At 41.0% G+C, this 20,566-nt stretch overlaps 1 protein-coding gene and 1 long non-coding RNA gene across 3 annotated transcripts; both read right to left on the bottom strand.

Annotated features, from left to right (window-relative positions):
- Window positions 1–2,440: 2,440 nt before the first annotated feature.
- Window positions 2,441–7,587, bottom strand: LOC125017291. Its single transcript, XR_007113828.1, has 2 exons — window positions 3,172–7,587; window positions 2,441–2,726 (listed from the first exon to the last, which is right to left on the bottom strand). It is a non-coding gene; the product is annotated as an uncharacterized LOC125017291 (long non-coding RNA).
- A 982-nt stretch (window positions 7,588–8,569) lies between these two features.
- On the bottom strand, window positions 8,570–19,853 carry xk (X-linked Kx blood group (McLeod syndrome)). 2 transcript variants are annotated; one of them, XR_007113854.1, is made up of 4 exons: window positions 19,171–19,853; window positions 13,801–14,063; window positions 10,810–12,159; window positions 8,570–9,206 (listed from the first exon to the last, which is right to left on the bottom strand). XR_007113854.1 is itself a non-coding variant. In XM_047600961.1 (3 exons), the coding sequence occupies exons 1-3, from the start codon at window positions 19,413–19,415 to the stop codon at window positions 11,225–11,227; spliced, it is 1,443 nt and encodes a 480-aa protein (XP_047456917.1). In that variant the 5' UTR covers window positions 19,416–19,853; the 3' UTR covers window positions 10,150–11,224. The 2 variants fall into 2 exon arrangements, 1 of the variants encoding a protein (XP_047456917.1); XM_047600961.1 differs by lacking the exon at window positions 8,570–9,206 and having other exon boundaries at window positions 10,150–12,159.
- Window positions 19,854–20,566: the final 713 nt, after the last annotated feature.

Genomic DNA, 20,566 nt, shown 5'->3' with positions numbered 1-20,566 from the left:
TATATCCAAATAAGTTTGATGTCCTATTATATTACTCTGTATATGGCCATGAAAATGGTTGCCAACCTGCAAGAGATCACGACCAAAATAATCTCGACACAAGCCAGAATGAACTTCATCCAGCTGCTTCATTTGATAGGAGGTGTCATCTGTTAAACAAGCTTAATTTAATGACCCTGGGAAATCTTGGACATCTGATATCCATTCTTAGATTTTTGATTTCAAACCAGAGAAAACACACATGCAAATCTTTACTCGCTTCAGAAAGTTGACTCACAGTTTTATGAACTTTGTTGATTATTTATTAGTTGGCTTTTATCAGAGGAGATGGTGTGAGGATATAAACATGTTGAAGTATTTTCTCCCTCCCTTAATGGCATCTTTGTTGCTAATCTGTGATTTATTGGTATTGACATACATGTTGTGTTGTAGGTACTGGTGCATCAATGTGTATGGGTGTGTGTTTATGCCTGTTTACCAGAACAGCTATTGCACAGGTTTAGTAAGTTTTTGCTTAAAATCACCTGGTGATCAGATTTAAATATAATTTTTTAAAAACTAATAATTACTTAAATAAAATAGTTATCTATGCTGTTCCTTTGGCAGAGTAAACCATGTTAAAGTAACCCTCATAGAAAAGATAGAAGGGATAGAAATTGAAGGGTCATTACGACACCACAAGGACTTGGCAGCCTACTGTTTGTTTCTTGTGACATCTGAAATAGAGTATTGCATCAATGTAGGGCAGGACTGAGCCATCTTTGTGTCCTCAGCAGAATTTGATTCCCTGAATGTATTCTTGTGTGACAACTGACTTTACTGTAACTATTAGAAAATATTTTTCTTATGAACCATTGAGGTTTATGACAAATCCACCCAGGCCAATCTTGTGAAGTTAACCTTCATGGTTACTCATCAAGATGTGTTGTGACTGTACTCAGTTCGGTCCTTGACTTGTGAGTTCTCCAGGTTCATCTTAAGTGCAACTGTGCATCCCGACAACAGACGAAAACAAAACACTAAACCTTCTGTATTAGTTAGACATTTACTTTTTATTTAAATGATTGTAAAATCTTACCTCAAGCTGTCTCTGGATATCTCTCAGGTATTTCTGAGCTTCAGCAGCCTTATAGCATGGCTCAGATGAGTCTCCATCTCATTCATCGGTACGAGTGAACACATGAGTTTTTTTGCCTTCTGTGCATTAATGACAGTCACTTTTGGATTTGAGCACAGCTGGTCCTGGTCCTGGCTCTTCATATTGCCTCCAAGTAGCTGTACCAAACAGAAGATTAGAAATTACAGAACTTATTTACTGCCATTCTGCATATCCTTTTGATGTAGGAATATTCATGTTAGAATCCTGATTACAAACAAAAATGACTTTTATTATGGTAGCCTCATTAAGCCTAATAGTAAGTCAAATATAGCATACCTTAGCTTTAGCAATAGCCTCCATGTTGCTGGACAGGTCATCGGTCTCCATCTTGTATTTGTTCTTCTCTTTCTCCAACTTTGGCTTGACATATTCTGCTATTCCAGCTCTGAGACACTGTTGTCCCGCTTCTTGCAGAAAGCTGCAATAGCTTCACTTTGCAAGGGTTGACTCCTCAAAGTCACAAAGCAGCTTCTTGAAGCCAGTCTCAGTCGTTTTAGTCTCAGCAGCTGTTCCTCCGCTAGCTTCCATGAGCCTCTCACTCATCTCCTCAGGCTCTCTGGGAAGGTCAAGTCTCTGCTTGTCTACTTTCGCACTCCTAGGCCTCTCAACCCCAATCAAACAGCACATTAATAAGCACTATAACTCATATCTCATTCACTTAATGCTTTAGCAAGACATACTAGATTAATGTTCTACACACTGCTCTACTATCTCATGATAGCAATTTAGTCATGAGATTGTTATGTTCCCTGTCACCGTATCTAAGTTAACGATGTTCAAGAACCCCTCATAGAAAGGCCCAAGGATAGAAGTTGAAGGGTCATCAAAAAGATTGAGTGGAGACCTCCTTCTGCTCCAAGATTCCAAGTCAAGCTTTGATTTCCTCCTGGAGTCAATATGGCGCTAAGGTTTGGCAGCCTACTGTTTGTTTCCTGTGACATCTGAAATAGAGCATGACGTCTACGTAGTGCAGGACCGAGTCATTTTTGTGGCTTAAACGGAATTACATTCTCTGAGTGTATTCTTGTGTGGGAAAATGGCTTACATATTATTTATTTCATAATCTGTAGTCTAAATATTAGATCCATGCAAGTTCAACTACAGGGGATAAGTTAGAAGGCTAAATCTTGTGTGTGCATTTATGTTTTTAATTGTGTGGGCTTACTCACTAGTGAAAGAAAAATTTCATCAAACCTATATATTTAAAATGTATCTTTAGTTCATATTCCGGCCTCAAGTTTCTTGAGTTGCTTCTAACTGCGGAATGATAATTGGCTCTAATAACTGTTTTGTAACCACACTTTATTGAAAACATACAAGAAAAACACATTACACAGCTATTGGGATGTAAACTCATTGATGGCCTTCTTGGCTTTCTCCTCAGCATTTCTTGCATCCTGACAACAAATCAAACCAAAACAGTAAACCTTCAGTATTATTTAGACTTTTAGTTTGTAATTTAAATGATTCTGTCCCTTGACATCTCTGAGTTGTTTCTGAGCTTCAGCAGCCTGTCTGGTAGCAAGGCTCAGGTGGTGACTGTATCTTCTAGCTCCTCAATTAGATCCTGGAATTGAAGATAGAACCATCAAGGTTTACTTACTTAAACTAGTACTTTGGCAATCATTGAGTATAATATTAATGTAAACTACATATACATACTGTACAGTGGTGGAAAAAAAGGTTCTGGACACCACAACACCCCATGCATTTGTGAAATATTGCATTAAGAATCACTCTTAGGTCTTCAAGTTCAATTTCTTTTAGTACAGACACAGACAAAATACTAAACAAATCCTAAAACAGCCATAAAAAACTTAAAATTGATTGTTTCCATAAAAATACATAAGAAATTTTGAGTATTGTGTCATGTGATCCACTAATGAAGGCTGTGCTTATTAAATGACACGTGTTTCTGTTGCCGTGCTTTGTGTCTATGTAAAACCAGTATATTTGACAGTTCTTCAGAGACAAAAATGGCTCAAACCAAGAATCTAACACAGGAAACACACCTGAATATACAGATTCTCAGCCAGGTATGGTACAGCTGCCACCAGATCACCAGGAAGTGAAGATGCAGTACATCAGCAGTTGGATACACTCTGCAGAAATACAGACGAACCAGCAGCTTGGAAGACAAACCAAGATCTGGGCATCCAAGGGTTTCTTCTGCAAGAAATGGCCACATCCTGATCTGCATATGCAGGGAAAAAACGCTGAATGACATCACAGGAGCTCCAACAGCAGTGGTCAAATCAAACTGGTGTCCAGTGTTCCACCTGCACTGTACGTGGTTGACTTTTAGATCATGGCTTAAGGTCGTACAAGGCTGTCAAGAAGCTCCTGATCAATGAGAGACAGAGGTTGCAGCCAACTTCTTTAACTTATTTTCTTCCAAAAACATATCATGTTTTTAATGTGGCACATGTAAAGTGACCACTAAAATTCAAAATCACTATTATTGTTGCAATCAGGAAGTGGCCAGAGGTAAAGGTGTTGTTGTTGGACCCTGGAGTCGATGCAATTTGTGCACACATTGTACTCTAACTGGTTGTCCATTTGTGGCCTCAGACTGAGCTTTAGAAAATAAAATGTTAAAAACATGCTGTCAAAAGAACACAGATAAAAGGACAGATTTTATTTGATGTGTTGATACTAATAAATTGTACTAATCTTGAGCTAATGTCACAGTCATCTCCCTCTGCAAAAATGGTGTGTAATCTATTTATGTATAACAAGGTTTGTTGACTTATGACATACAAAGACCATAACCTGAATATCACACTGAACACTTGTTATTTAGACTGAATGAAAGTACTATCCACTTTCAATTGCTCACTCAATAAATTCTAACTCCCACTACTACTAGATTGGATTTTCATTCATGCTGCTATTACTGTTCAGGCATCTCTTACGTCACGTTTGTTGACCCAGGACTTATTTTGGGTTTTATCCCAGCCTAGATGGCAATGTGCTGTCCATTCTTTTCCAAGATAAATATTATCCCTCATCAGATTTTATGTAATGGCACTCAGTCTTCATTTTATTTTGGACATCTGGGATGTGTGCCTGTCTTGCAACTGTATGCCAGTTACATCCACATGCTCCTCCAAGACCACAGTCAGCGCCATGTCGCGTTCCAGTAAGATTAACATTACAAGTAGGCGACAGACATGTATCGTAATGAAATAGCGCTTAAAGTAAGCCATGCAAATGTGTCTGTTATAAATTAGTGGACACGTGCTTGGAAGCTACTCTCAAAACATGTTAAAAAAAAAAAAAATCATACAACTTAAAGCTAAGCTGACATGTTAAATGTAATAACTGAATGAGTCATAAAGATACAAAAGGATTGTTTAATATTTATGGACCTGGAGGGAAAATGTTTGACACTTGGACTGTACACTAGTGGATAATAAATATTATAATATGTGTACTGGTTTAATAGTTTGGTGAAGTATACAAAATAAAAAAAAATAGGTCAAATTAAAATATATCTACTGCCATGCTCAGTTTTACAAAGTGTATTGTCTATTATACTGTTACTGTTCTTGACTCATCATCTTTCATGTCACTCACCATGCTCAGCTCTAGGGCTCTGCAGTGGTGCAGCGAGTTGAGGTCTTTCGGTGCATAGTTTGCATGCTTGCTTTGGCTTTCTACTTTCCAAAGATATGAATGCTAGCCTCTCTTTGTGTTAACCCTGTAAAAGACTAGTGACCTGCCCAGGGTGAACCTCATCTCTAGCCCAATGGCAGCTGAGATAGATGATGCTGTAAAATTTATGATAAGCTCTGAATATTTTTTTTGTACCAGATTGCACCATAAACATTGTCACTTTGTCATAGTCACTTTGTCATAATAATGACCAATATTGGCCATTTAATTTGTTGGCACTGCATTCATACTATTGGGTTGCCCAAACAATGTGAAACACTTGAACAGCTGACAGTGCATCTCAGAGCCAAACCATGCACACTGGATTTAAGGGGAAGCTTCCAGAGATGCTGGCACCTATTAGTGCTGTCGTCTGTCAAAGTGATGAAGTAACACATGAAGGACCCATTGACACGTTCATCTCACAATGCTACAGCTCTGCATAGCTGAGGATTTACTAGTGTGATTGTGACTCATCTGGTACTTGATTAAACGTGACAACACACAACAAACAGCCCTGTTCGTGGTTCTGAAACAACGTTAGGTAACGATCTATTAAAGAGGGCAGTTTTTATAATACTCTATTGCACCCCAAATGATGTGGCTATTCATTTGCATACTGAGTGATCGAATGGTGGCTCAAGAGACCATTTTAATGCTAGGTTTGAACACAGATACCTTAAATGAGATGTGCATATTAAAACAGTCAGTCACTATAAAGTTTTATAAAGTTTGACAAACTAAAATATCACCCCCTACCGTCGGATCCAACAAATGCAAGGAAATGTACTAAACTACACTGATTGTGATTGATTTTGGTTTTAAACGCAGCATGCACTACGCCATCGACTGTGACGAGAAACTCGCTGCGGTGTATTTTAGGTCGTGAATTCATTTTAATAGCATCTCACTGCACCACTTCCATCATGACTAACAGTATTTGTCAGTCTGTCACATCATAAAACGATAATATGGTTGTTGTTGTTTTTTTTATCTCACATGCAAAATGAATGAAAGAAACAGCTGCGAGAAATAAATACACACACTCTCCCCGAGTGCCTCAGAGAGGGGGTGTTGAGACGTCCCCCTGGCCTCTCTTTGCTGCCAAATATATTTGAGGGTATCAACTGATGAGCCTTGGGGAAAATATCTGATCCCTTCATCATGGGGGAAGATCGTTTCTGCAGCTTGTTGTAAGAACACCTCCAAGAGAACTGCAAAACAAGCATTACTGCCAAAGCAACAGCCATTTTATCGTTTTATCTTATCATTTGAATGTTATATTGACTAAACAACACAATTAAAGGAGAAATATGTCCAGGAACACAGATCTCACTGTAGTACTGGGCTCCACAAGGGTTTACAGGAACGGGTTATACATTATGTATTATGGAATTCCCTACTGTCATTTATTTAATAGTTTGGAAGAAAAAATGAATATGTAACTGGGTAGCTTGAATGAATAAGTTAAGTGTGTATGTATGTTAATTTGTTAATGTCCTGTGTATCTCTCAATGAAAAATAAATAGCTATATGCATAGATTTGAGTCCCCCAAAAAATAAAATAAATATTAATAAAAAATAAACTAAGGTGACCACATTTCTGAAAGGAGATCCAGTGACATTTACAGATGGGGAATTAAAAAGAATTAAGTGTTATCAAGATGAAATGAAGAAACGCAATTATGGTTTTATTTATTTTCACATATTTAAACTGCTATGTCTATAATGTAAATAGCAGCGTGAGTGACTGCTGTAATAACTGCTGTTATAGTTGGCACGCAACATTTGTTTTTTTCTCATTAATTAAAAGCTAAAATCTGGGATATTTTCAGGGACAGGTCATCCACAAACAGGGGACTGTCCCCAGATACCCTAAAGGCGGTTCCACAGCCTACGGAGAAAAACAGATTCAATGACAGTGTCTGTTAATAACAGCATGCCATAAGACTCCTGAACTTTCCATCCTCCTCAGCCACACACTTCCACTCAGGACTGCTCCACTTTCACCTCTGTGCTGTTGTTGTGCAATCTTTTTCCCTATAAACAGTACTATGCAATAAATTTATTTAAATTTAATTTAAAATCATACACTGTATATATACTGTATATAATATCCTGAGCCATTGCATGGAAATTACATAAAAATACAAATAGTGTCTGTCCAAGTCGAAAAAAAAAATAGATCATAAAATGCTCAAAATGACCCCAAAGACACAAATTATCACGACAAAAAATTAATCGGAATGACTCTTAAGATTCTCAAAATCATCACAAAGAAAGACAAAATGTGAGTGGCCTGGTTTGGCCTTGTCGTGTCTAAATTCAACCACAGTGGGGCGACAAAGTAAGAATCGACGCCCAGTTTCCGGCCGTAGATTCGTCTTGTTTGTGCTCGTTGTCTCTCAGGAAGAGGAGCTAAACAGGAACAATAACAAAAGAGGAAATATAGAAGACAGGAGGTGTTTCTACGACAATAACGATGGAGGAGTTTAACTCTGGAGATGAGGTAACGATTTATTAAAACCTCCCCAGTCCGCAGTCAGTTCTTAAATAAATGAGATAAGTAAATAAACCAGCTGTTAGCTTAGCCGGCTAGTCGAGGCTAACGCACTTGTCACCGGGGTGTGGTCATACCCACGCGATTTATTATAAAAATGATAAATAAAGGTTAAAAAAGCCCTACTATCACTCAATCATAAACTCATATTTGTGTCAATTAAGCAACCGCTTATTTAAATAGGCTAATAAAAATGATTTGACAAATCAATAATAATAATTAATGACAAAGACAGTAAGTATCAGTTTAAGATAGTTATTAAGTTTTAAATTAAGGTTAAATAAAATTAATGTATCATAAATTATGAATGTTCAATGGCTTTGAAATAAATGTATTATTTAAGTATTAGTTGATAAAATGTTTATTTTATATTAACGTCAAAGTATTTTGATATATTTTATGTTACTTTAGTTCTTTTTTAATGTAGACGCAATTGTAACATTGAAATAGTTTATGTTTCTTGGAATATTTTTTTGTTCAGCCTAATGTTTCTTAATGATTTTGTTTAATGATCTAGGTAGTCTCATTTGTGAGACAGATCCATGAAAAGGTAAAGATGTTATTTACCCCTGAAAAATTGCATGTACATCAACAGATGACACATTGAAATTGTGTCTTCGATGTTTGTTACTATGTGAAACATTGTCATTTACTGACATAGAACCTGATGTTCATCAATATTTACGACCAGTGAGATAATGTAACTCACTGGTAAAAACGACTTAATCAGTGATAGTGTAGATACAACTCCTGGAAACGGTCATCAAAAAGAGCACGTTCCTCCGAACCAAGACTACTCTGTTTGTATGTGGACGTAATGTAGATACACTGCTCGTGTTGCAAGTGACGCGTATCAAATACATGCGTCTAACAGCAACTCCTGTTGGGACAACACTGTGACACGTAAACAAGTACGTTCTAAAGCTAGAGAGTCATGTTATACAGAAACATAAATAAGGGTCTTGCATTTAAAGCTTATAAAGACTGATGGGGCATCATAGTCTTTACTTAATATAGTATGAGACACATTTCTGGTCATAATACAGATGTCTTTGAGGTCGTTATTCTTTCAATTATATGTTTAGTTTTCCAGAGACAGAATCAATTCAGTGATTAGAAGCTAGTTAATTTTCTTTCATTAACTATTCTAGTGCAGGCTTTTGCAAGTGAAAACAATTTTCATTTGTTTTTAAACAGTTTTTAAACATTTTGTTAGATTCTAATAATTTCCTCTGTCTGGAGAAATTACTTATCATCACACGGACAGAATTCCTTCTACTTGATTGCAGACTGACATGGATTCTAAATAAAATGACTTTTTCATGCAAACATGCACAAAAAAAAAGTATTAATTCCAACCAGAGGGAAGCAATCACATCAAGCCCTGAGTTAGTAGCTGGTAATATTTTTTAAACTGATTATCCAAGGTTTATATTGCCCCCTTAATCTCATTAAAAATTCCTTTAGACTAGTTGTGCTCCAGTTATTGAATTACGCACTTCCTGTGTCTTCATATTTTACCATCAAGATGTTCCAAATGTCATAAATAAATCCTGCGTTCGTGTGTTTCAGGAAGCTGCACCGTCAGGTGGGAGAACCGCACCATGTACTGTGTGGTCAGCGTGTTTGCTGTCGCTGTGGCGCTGTGAGGACGGTGCAGAGCTGCTTCCTCCCGTCTCCGTGAAGGCCATCGTGTTTGAAACGGTGCTTGAAGTGATAGTACCCTCCACTAGCAGACGATGTACGGTTAACCTTTTTCTTCCCACGGGGGTGGAACAATAGTGGTGGCTTTGCAAGATGGATGAACGTGTGATGAGATGACTGACAGATCTATTTATATGGACCAAAATCAGGATCAGAGAACAAACCTAATCAAGTACCTTGTCAAGAAATACTTTTCAAACATCACAGCAATGTTCTTGAAAAGTGAGTTCTGAATATTCAAATTATTTCCAAATTAACGTCACATTCCCAGTATGTCAGACCTGATTGTTATGTTAACCATGTAGTGGCTAATAGCGGCTGCCCAGAAGGAGGCTCACATTAGTGGGTTTCAATGACATTTTAAAATTCAAGTTCAAAATTTAGGTATTTATATCTCCTTCATGAAACACTTGAGCTTATGATGAGCTAGCATCATATTCAGGTCTTTAGCTTCTCTAATATACCTGCAACACTAATGACATTTGCTCAACTTTGTGTAACTGAAACTGTTAGCATGATGACGTGGTGACCCAAAGTGCAGTCTTTCAGAGCCGATAGCAGGGCTGTAGCTTTATCTCCTTCAGCACATTCCCAAATGAAACAGACTGAACTGTTGCTATAGTGAGAATTTAAGTAATTAAGAAATGTCTCATTGTGTCTTAGTGTGTGAAGTCGTTGCTTGTGTTTCTAGTAGTCGCTGTTTATGATTTAGTAATTTATTTATCTTTACAGACAGGACAGTTTTCTTTGTCAGTAGAAATCTTCAAATTCATCTGTAAAGCTGACGAGTTAAAGTTGTCCAATAAATTAATTTGTCAAAACCTGTTCAGCGTAGTCAATAAATAAATGTGTAAATAAATGTTATTGTATCGTTTTATTATTAATGTGCAGTTTGAACGATTGTCCACTAGAGGTCAGCAAAGCGAAGAATAGAGAGATGAGTTTAAAACAGTCCTGACAACTTTCACATATAAATATAAATTTATTTGAATTTGTAAGTGTGACTTCATCTTTTAAATACTTTTTGCTGTGTATTAGAATGTCTGGGTATAATACAGCCTATTTTTTATTTTATTTATTTTTTTTGTTTTATGTGTACAAACATTGGGAGCATTCATGTGATACCCGAGGTTGTGATCCCTCTTAAGATACATTGCAAAAAGGAGTTAGTGCAAAAACAACCACACTGACATTCTCTTTCTCTCTCATACACACACATTACAATACACTGAAGTTTGAAAAAAAAAAGCAAAAGTACATTGTTAGGTTTCCAAACACATACACAATTTTTTTTTCTCTGTTAGATATAACATTGCATTGTGTGCACCCAGTGTCAACACTCTAACTAGAGACACAGAGCAGACAGACGTTAGCAGGCATGAATCAGAAAAATGCAAATACATCCAAAAAAAAAAAAAAAGCGTTTCACATCACTGCTGCTGCTGCTGCTGCTGCTCAACAGTTGAACCAAAGCAAGTGAAGTCTTTTTTTTTCTTTTTTTCCTGTAGACGTGCAAGAAACGCTGTCCGTGCTTTACAATAACGTGTTGGGTGATCAAAAGGTCTCTTTAACAACATGTGCAGATTATCATCTCATCGTCAAGCACAACTACATCACAGAAGCAGCGCGTAATTAATCGTAAAGCTCTTATTCAGGAGTAAAAAGGCCGATTGCTTGCAGCAATGAAACAAGCAAAGGGTTAAAAAAGGAACGAAACGAAGATACTCACCCCCTTTGCTGAATAACACCTCATCTGAGGCTCCACACATGCACACCTCCATGCCAAAAGAGACGCGAAATACAATCACTTAAAATGCATGGCTCTTTGTGATCAGTAATGCAGCATATAAGCAGACACGGCCTTCAAACCTAAAGGAGTACTGGTGGTGTACGTGGGTTTTTTTTTTATTTGCAGTCAAGGCTGCAGGATGAACGGTTAGCGTGTGGGCTGCCGAGACAGGTGAGCGCCACCTCTGCATGTGAACACTGCGCAGCCGGGACCGGACTGAAGTTAAGGGCACATTTGCTTCGTGTACGAGTTGAGATGGATATATGAGAGCGGAAGGATCCACGTGGCACTTAAAAAGTCACACAAGGTTATGATATTTGTCTCTTGAATGGCACGACTGAGAACACGTGATGCTTTAAGCGTCGCAGGACACGCTGTGGCTAAGGTCACCGTTGATTCCGCCTCCTGTGTTGTCCGTTTCGTTGGGAATGTCATAGATTGTGTCATTGAGCATGTCATAGGTTGTGTCGTTTGGCATGTCGTCCGAGGTGTCGCTGCCCGTGTCGTGGGCTCGGTCGTCGGCCGACTCCTTGTGAGCGGACGGGCCCCGAGGCCCCAGCATGGCCTTTCCTATCGGCCTGTTCCGCGGCGAAGAAGAGTTGCACATCAGGCAGAGAAGAGAGGAGCAGTCCCACATCCCCTGCGTCATGCTGGAGGAGAAGAGCCTCCGACACGGGTGGCAGAACTGGTAGAAGATCAGCATGAAGAAGATGCCGATGGCGTAGGCCACCAGCAGCTGCAGCACCAGCAGCGGGGCACACATGAACTTGTAGAAGTCCGTTTTATAGATGTACCACAGCAGGAGCAGGGAGGCATTCTCCACAAAACGCAGCATGTAGTACACGGCCATGCGATACCAGTTCTGGGACTTGTTGATGAGGTCCGGGTCGTTGAGTTTCACCTGCACGGCCGACCAGCAGAACATGTTGATGCCGGCGTAGAGGAAGGTGAGAAGGCAAAGCACGATGGTGGTTCCCACCCTGGTGAGAGTTTTTTCTATATTCTCGGGGAACGGCGAGTGGCTCTGCCAGAACAGGATCCAAGGGTAGAGGAAGAAAGTGAGGAAGTTCAGCAGGACCACGGGCAGCACCCAGAGCTGCAGCACGGAGCTGAACAGAACCAGAACCACCACACGAGTGGCGATCTCGAAGCTCCTCCACAGAAAAATGCACAGGTAAGCCATAGGCCGGATGTCCACTTCGTAGTCGTCATATTTAAGCTTTATGGCCAGGATGTTGCAGCGCAGTGCTCCGTACACGATGGACAGGAGGGAGATCACCATCAGTGTGCCTGACGTGGCAAAAAAAACAAACAAACAAACAAAAAAAAAGAAAAACAGAAATATGATCATTTTAAAAAGACGGGGTCACTTTTCTTCTAACCTTTTCTCCAGAGAGTTTATTTATTTACAAGGAGAGTTTCACTTCTCCTTTTTGGAAAGTAACCAAGCATGAAGCTGCCAGGAAACCCACCAAAAAAGTAACACTTACATCTTAGTCATTAGCACTAAAACATTATCATTTGAACACATTTAGGTTGTAAAGAATTCTATTTTTTTTTTTTATTTATACACACAAATATAAGTGTTCTCGGATAATAAGTACTTACATGATAAGTGTAAGAAATAAAACTATCATGAAGCGCATTAAAGTGTTAAAATCACTCACTTTAAACAGGATTTCTCGGTTTCACACTATAAATAATTTATTTTGTGTATTTATGGGCGAGCAGATGGACTCGGAAGGTGAAACATCTTGTTTGTATAAATTATGAAAAAGCTGTTGGTTTATGTCATATGTGACCTTTAGGGGGTCCGCAGGGGTACTGCAGGGGGGGTCGCAAAATCTGATTAGACATTTTTTACATATATATATATATATTTTTCAATTTTCCCCACAAATTTAAATTTCTTTAAATAAACATTAACACGAATTGGCGCCATAGTTGATCGAGAGCCTATTCAGCCCCCAGGTGAAATTTGAGTAAGTTACGGTAAGTAAGTAGTTACTATTATTGAACATGTTTGAAATAAAAAAATTAATAATTGAACCTGTGTATTATTTGAAAGGCTTAATATTGAATGCAACATGATAATAATGATGTATATATATTAATAGCACTAGGCCGAGTTTAAAATAGAGCACATATAGTAGGTAGGGGGCTCCTACTTAATCTCTCCATCAGTTTGTGGGTCCGTGCCCTGAAAAACGTTGAAGACCTCTGGTTCATGTAACAAATCTCCTGTTAAAACTGAGCAGTAAAAGTAAAACATGTAGTAGCTGTGCACACAAATGGGGACAAATCAGTCACACAAAGAGGGTAGTTGATAGATGATATCCAGCTCGTCTGATTAACGTTTAACATTTTTTTTTTGCACAGACTGGAACATTTGTCCTCCATCATTTACGTTACGTTCACAGTAATGGGATCAGGAATTATTACATCAGCAGTTTTAATGTTTTAATGTGCAAACAGTCGCCTCTCTAGTGGAATAACTGACCCTGACCATATCATCTGAGACGTTCATGGCATTAAATCTGTAACAGATGTGTCAGACTAACAACGGCAGAGATATTTATACCGATATTCATAGCGTATTTTATCTCGCCCTAATTTAAGGACCAGATGTCCTAGATTGACTTTGCGTGAACCCTTTGCTAAATCTCTCTCAGGAATAGATGTACTGACACGCACACCCACGCTCACAGAGTTACAGTTTGACCCCCCAGATCCGCACCGGTCGACAGAGAGAATCACCGTTTTCCATCCTCAATATCAGAGAGGCGGTTACATAACATCACTTTGACTCATGAAAGCACCATCCGCTTATTTCCAATACGGCACTCATCTGATCAGCCCACGTCCCAGTGGAGCCGTGACAGACTGCAGCCTCTGCATGGACTTTGCCCCCCCCCCCACCGCCCCTCTCACCTCTTCCGATGGACACCCCCTGCTGCAGGACGCAGATGTAGAGCTGCAACGTGAGCTGGGGGGCCGATCCCAGGAAGGCCTGGATGACAGAGGTGCGGGCGAAGGCCGCTCGGTGCGTAAACAGTTTGCCCTCCGCCTGCCCCACCTGCCGCTCCACCTCCTCGGACTGACCCCCGCGGGGCATTTGCTTCTTCCTGGTGATGCTGACATACGGCTCCTCCACGCGACCCACGCTGCCGTAGATGCAGAACGCCTCCAGGCACCTGAAACAGCGGAGGAGCAGAGACCACGAGGAGCTGCAGAGGCGTCTGTTGTGTCGTTAAGAGGCAGGCAGCTTTTCATTACCCCTTAATTATTCTCACTCATCGGAACTGCATTAGAGTCATTAAAAGGAAGTTAATTCTTCTTAGAGTACACACAAAGGCGCTCAGTGACAGACGACTTGCAGTCACTTTCAAACAGAGCTGAGACAATAGCGAAGATAAGCGGCCGAGCTAGCAGCCCTGTGTGCTGTTGTGCTCACACTGATAACGCGGACACGCTTTTGCAGCTGCAATGTGAGACATTTATGGTTGTCGCTGCAAAACATGCCAAATGGCAGCCATCCGGAGGCCCCCCAATATTTGCTTTGTTTGCCTGTCCTGATTGTGCGCCCATGCATTAAAGTACCGTTCAACAGATTTTGCGGTAACTTGCCAGCATATTGCGTGGTGCTACAGGAAAAGGCTGCAGGACTCATCTTCTGGGGACCGTGAATATATCAATACGTGCACCACATTTCCTGGCTATTCCTCTAACAATCAGTATTCCTGCGTTAAAAATTGTTAATAATTTACGAATCAATTCATCCATTATTCAGAAAGAGTTTATGGATTTTCTCTAATGTATCTGCACACCGTGAAGATGAAGTGGTTCTTCTCATGAATACACACAGCTACTCTCCAAGCTGGTAAACTACATTTATGGCCAGCTGGATCTGTCACGTGTCCTCTAATTTTGACTTTTATGAACACTGATGGCTTATAGAGTTGAGTCTTACTTTCTAAGTGCTTCTTCTTTAACCGTCATGCATTTGAAAGCTTGCACGCGCTTGGTTGTTTCTTTTGAGCTCTTTTTCCCTTGTGTCGGTTTTACTCTCCAGGGAATTTAATCCGTCAAAGGCTAAAACTGAGATAAAAGCACATTTAATGCAAAAAAAAAAAAAAAAAAAAGCATAACCTGAATTAACTGCCAAAATAAATAAATAAATAAGCGTTTTAAGACAGGATTTAAAAAACAGGCCATGTCCGGGCCTACCTAACATGCACAAGCTGCATCTGTGATAATATAATTTCCTCTCTGTTTCAACCTGGTTCCTGGGACAACCAGAGGCAAGAGGTCAGAATAGCTGAATGATAATTAATAAATGCGTATAAAAAAAAAAAAAGTACCACTTTCACTACAAGTAGTCTACGAGCTCCAATTAATATACAGGCGGCAACTGACTGTCTGGGTGCTAACTTAATGTCACAAGCGTGTGAGTAGATGCAGGAGGGAGTCCAAAAAAACGCTGAGGTCATTTTACCATCAGCGTTGTGTACGCCAGAATTTAACTCTGTGGCATTATTGATATTGAAAAAGCCGTCGGTGATAGTGTATTTGACAGGGTCATAGTAAAGCAACACTATAGTGCAGAGTGTGGGCAAGGAGCCAGAGGTCAAGGGAGTGCTGACCCAACGTAGAAGAGCTGCTACGCAACCAGTACAATAGTAGAATGGCTGTGTATCGGTGTGAGAAACACTGGAGAGACATTTACTTCGATAGCAACGAAAACGAAACAAAGCTGGTGTGACTAAGCACAGTCTCACACTCTGTTTCCAGCTTATCATCATCAATAAAGACATGAACATACAAGTCAGGGGAGATTAAAGCACATAAAGGAAACTGTGATCTCAGAGACTGTAATTTAATTGTTGTGTTGGACAGTCTGGTTTGGCTAATCTCCTTTTTTTTTACCCCAGCTCTGCTGAGCAAAAAAATCCCCAAATGATTTAATAATAAAAGCCAGATCTGCAGGGAGAGTGGTCGGAGCTGACAGAAAGCCAACAGTAACTCAGAAGCGGATGGGATACGACAAGAGAGGACTCCATCGGGTTCCACCGCTGACGGCTAAGGACAGTAATGAGAGGCTGCAATGGGCACAGGCACAAAAACAAGACAGCTGAAGACTGAAAACACAGCGTAGTGTGGTGAATCTCGATGTCTGTTGAGGCTGCAGGTGCTAGGATCAAATTTAGCATCGTACAAACAACCCACACTGCTGCTGCTGCTGCTGGTGCTGCTGCTGGTGTGTAATGGACTGGAGAATGTTTTCTTGCCCCTTAATAAAAAACAAAGTCACGGTTTAAATACATACAAGCTGATCGGAGTATTGCTAAAAATGTGGCTCATCTCTTCAAGGCCTGATGGCTATTTCCGGCGGGAGGACGCAACATGCCACCGAGGAAAATATGTCTCAAACTTGTTTTTTGACGTGACAGTGAGTTCAGAGGTCTCCCAAGTCACCAGATCAAAATCCAGCAACATGCACAAACACGCAGACAATCACGCCTTACATCACCTGTTTCTACCGAAAAGCAGAACAACAACGGTGGGTATTTTTCTAGTTGGCTACAGCAGAAAGATGCTGACAGATAAACTAATAAGATGGTAAAACCGGCGACTGGAAATAAAACAAAATGCCGACACGCTGTGAATGTCTGTAAAGCTGAATGGAGCTGCGGGGGGGGACCACTCTCATTATTGCGCTGTAAGTTATCAATATCAATTTATATCTGCTTCGGTCAATATTGCTAAATTAGTAACGCGTCACGTCACTGGCTGTATGTGAAACACTGGCTGTACACAATGTTTGGGATGTACAAACATCGTGCGACATTTAGGTTTCATAAACTCACTTCCTTTGTCAATTGCGCGCATATGTGCAGATACTGAACTATCGTATCCTACATCCTAAGATTTGTACTGAGATGATAGAGTTCAATCAAGTCATTTGTCCCCATTAAACAATCCTGAATCTAGGAATATGCAATTTCTAAAACCATTGAATTGCCTCATTACACATCACAAGATCATTTATCATTTAACAGGAAGCAACATTAAACTCTACTGTAAGGCCCTTATTTACTCAATCGAGCATAAAGCAATAAAATAATAGGAGGTGGAAATCTAAACAATGAGTTGAAACTCTGATCTGACGCAGTGTTTTTACTATTTTTCACTGGAGTGCAACATCACCGTTTCATTAAGTTCCAGTATGATCTGATTTTGCATTTTTAAAGACATATATGAATTATTTTTTATTTTTTTTATCTTCTTCATTAAGTTTGTTTAAGGTGCATATCAGACTGTGATCACCTACCACACTAGAGGGACTATAAACACTCAGAATCTACAGAAAAAGGTTGGAAGGGGACTTTGAACTTAGATTATTTTTGTCAGACGTCTGCTCTGGACAGAGAGAGATTACAGTCTGCGTCTTCTGCAAAAGAAGAAATGGCCCCTCACACCAACTGTCTTATATGCTGCTAATGAGGGATGATGTATGCAGTGTCAAAAAAAAAAAAAAAAAAACATAAACAAGTACACAAATGTTTTCTGCGTGTCTACCAACTGGGGAACTACTGTCGTGAAACAACATGATTAAGGCTGTTGAGACGTCTTAAGTGTTGGGTGGATAAAAGGAGGAAGTGCTGCCGCGCTGTCTGCAGCAGAGGCGGACATTCCCGTTTCTGCTTGTGTTGGTAGAGATAAGGAGCCAGCAGTGACATGTGCTATTCTTAGATTTGCTCCTCGCTGAGGGAAGATATAGACATCTGAGCAGTAATCATTCAAATGAACACTGGAGGGGGAAACAGGCAGCGGAGGTCAGAGGCGTGGAGGCCGCCGCCGGGGGACCAAAGGACTAAAACGCGAATGTTTCTGAGTCACAAATAGAACCGTCTTCGTCGAGGGATGAGGCCGAGTGTGACGATATCACAAAAAAAGAAAAAAAAAAATACATGTTATTTTGATCCCCAAGAGCTATCTGACATTTGTTTCTGTTATATTAGTCTATGAAGTGTCTGATAAAAGAGCTTGTTTTGCCCAACAAATAGGCTCCTTGTCTGAACAAAAGATAAAATGTCACATTTGACTAGCTGTAATCTATGAATTTGTGCACTGAACAAGCGAAAGGTCAAGTTAAGAGGATCTGCAGCTACGCAGAGCTGCGCTTCCACATACATCAAAACATTTCTTAAATAATCTGAACTGGCTGAGGTCCAGACATTTATCATCATCATCGCCAGTTATTCACACTTTGGTCTGATGGTCTGGTAAAGCTCGTTCAGAAGCCACAAAGAACATTATGTGTGTTTTTCCTTCTTCATGATGAGTATCCTCATGACTAAATTGAGTGCAGCTCCACTCGAATTAAGAGCTTTTTATTAGGGCTGGAGAATTTTCATTATTTATTAATCTTCTGATAATTTTCCCAATTGAACAGTTAATTGTTTGCCTTGGATCATCTCCACGGTTGCAGTTCTGTTCCTGTACAAATTAATCCAAGAACAACTTTTGTCAGCCCTAGCCTACATTTTAGGAAGTGAGTTTGTTTTTCTTGGGAGGGGGGGTTAGTGGGTTACCAGGGTTAGATCTCCTGTTGTTGCATATTTGAAAATGGTGTCATTCATGTGTGTACAGCAGGGAGGATCTCTACATGGCAGGATTAGTCTCAGATTCCTGCAGCTGAAGCAGATGGTCAGAAGAAAACCGGGCTTATGCAGGGAAACACCGGGGCCTATTAAGAGACTCCTCCACAGCAGTGTGGATCTGCGTGAGCTTGTTCATGCCCCGCGTACAGCTGGGCCCGGTTGTTGTGATTTAATGCCCCTTCAGACAGAACAGGCATGAATAAATCACACACAGCTGGGCCTGAATGCGACCAAACTGTGGGGGAGACAGTTGTGGGAGCCCTCTGTGCCCGGGCCGAACGGCAGCTGTGTGTTTGTATGGAACATATTGATATGCAGGGGGCCTCGCCGATCGGCTTTACTTTCGAAATAAACGACCCACACACATACATCGCTGCACCAACATGTAGCCACGCAACAGACCACAGACAAAGGGCCAGGGCGAATGAAAACAACAGCATGTGCGCAACGCATTCAGCCAGCCATCCGTAAACAAGTGAACGGAGGCAGGAGAGGGACAAAACAATCCGGGGATACAAAACCTACACGGGCACTGACATGACAGACGAGTCCTCCCCGGGCGCAGTGGACGTTAACGATACAGTGATATGCGGGGATTCTGTGCGGGGCAAACACAGATAAACATGTCACCACTCACCTGACGATGGGACCGAGCTGCAGGATGTGCAGCAGCAGGATGAGCGGTCTGTCCCTGCTCAGGTCCCGGTGGATGAAGGTGAGAGTCAGCTGCACGAGCACGGACGGTACGAGCGTGAAGAGGAGCGTGAGTCCCTGCCAGATTTGGTCCCCGGCGGAGCGGTACGTGGAGCTGAGGTACAGCGCTGCCGTGGTCTCGGCCGTGAACAGAGACACCGACACAAAGATGGAACTGGGGAGTCGCATTCTCACTCACTCCGCCATTTGGGGAACGCGCCGCGCTGCTTCGCACCGGGTGCGCACGTCCATAACGACACCGCCACGAGCCGTCAGTCAGGCGCCCGCTGGAGGGGACGACGGCGGCGGCGGCGGCGGCGGCAGCAGCAGCAGCAGCAGCTCATCCGCGGTTTGAGGCAAGGCAGGCAAGGCAGGACGTTTCGGCCGAGTGTTGTCCCGGGTGGAGTCTGTGGGGGGCGCAAGAGGCGCTGCACTCTCCAGTGCGCACTGAAGCGCCTGTCAGTGTGAAGAAAACGCCCCGAAGACGATAATGTAGTGCCCTGTAGTTGTTATGACTGCGCGCACAGAGCCGCACTGTAGAGGGTCGCATCTTTTTAATTAGGGGTTTAAATATAAATAAATAATAATAAAAAAACAACAACCACACTTAGCGCACAAACATGAATTAACCCGCGAGAAAAATCACATAAATGAAGAAGAGAAAACAAACACTTTAGATGAATTAACAGTGTTAACCACTTGTCCTCTGTGACTGCTGCAGATATGCAGATTATTTTGAAAGCAGCTTTCCATCCACATGTCTCTCCTCCTTCATTTGCATGTGTTTTCAAGATGAATCTTGATGATGGTTTTGCCTTTTTGCATCAAACGGATGCAATGTGTGTTTCGGCTGCAATTTCAGTCACGTTGCGGAAGAGGCTTTTTATGCAACAAGTTTGCAACAACAGCACAATGAGTTCATGCAGTGAAGTGACTCATTTCCTCTGAATGTTATCCTTTACTTTATTGTCATTATGCATATACACACTGATCAGCCACAGCATTAAATACACCTTCTTAATATTGTGTAGATCTCCCTTGTGCCTCCAAAACAGTTGGGACTCATCGGAGGATAGACATGGAACTTCTGAGGGTGTCCTGGCTACAGGATGTTGTTGATGAGGGGTCCTATGTGTTGAGGGGAGGGGCCTCTGTTAATCAGGCATGTTCTGGTGCATCCCACAGATACGTGATCAGTTTGGTATCTAGTGAATTTGAAGACTTGTGCTGTTTTTCACGTTTTCTTCTTTTTATAGTTGTTCCTAAAGTGTTTTTGTGTGTATCTGTGTCAGACTGCATCCTGCTGGGGTACATGCCTAAGTGCAACATTCCCAGTAGAC

The sequence above is a fragment of the Mugil cephalus genome, chromosome 12 (genome assembly GCF_022458985.1).
Source record: "Mugil cephalus isolate CIBA_MC_2020 chromosome 12, CIBA_Mcephalus_1.1, whole genome shotgun sequence".
Lineage (NCBI taxonomy): Eukaryota > Metazoa > Chordata > Actinopteri > Mugiliformes > Mugilidae > Mugil > Mugil cephalus.
Note: the sequence above shows the minus strand (reverse complement) of the source record. Positions and strands in the feature narration are given on the sequence as shown.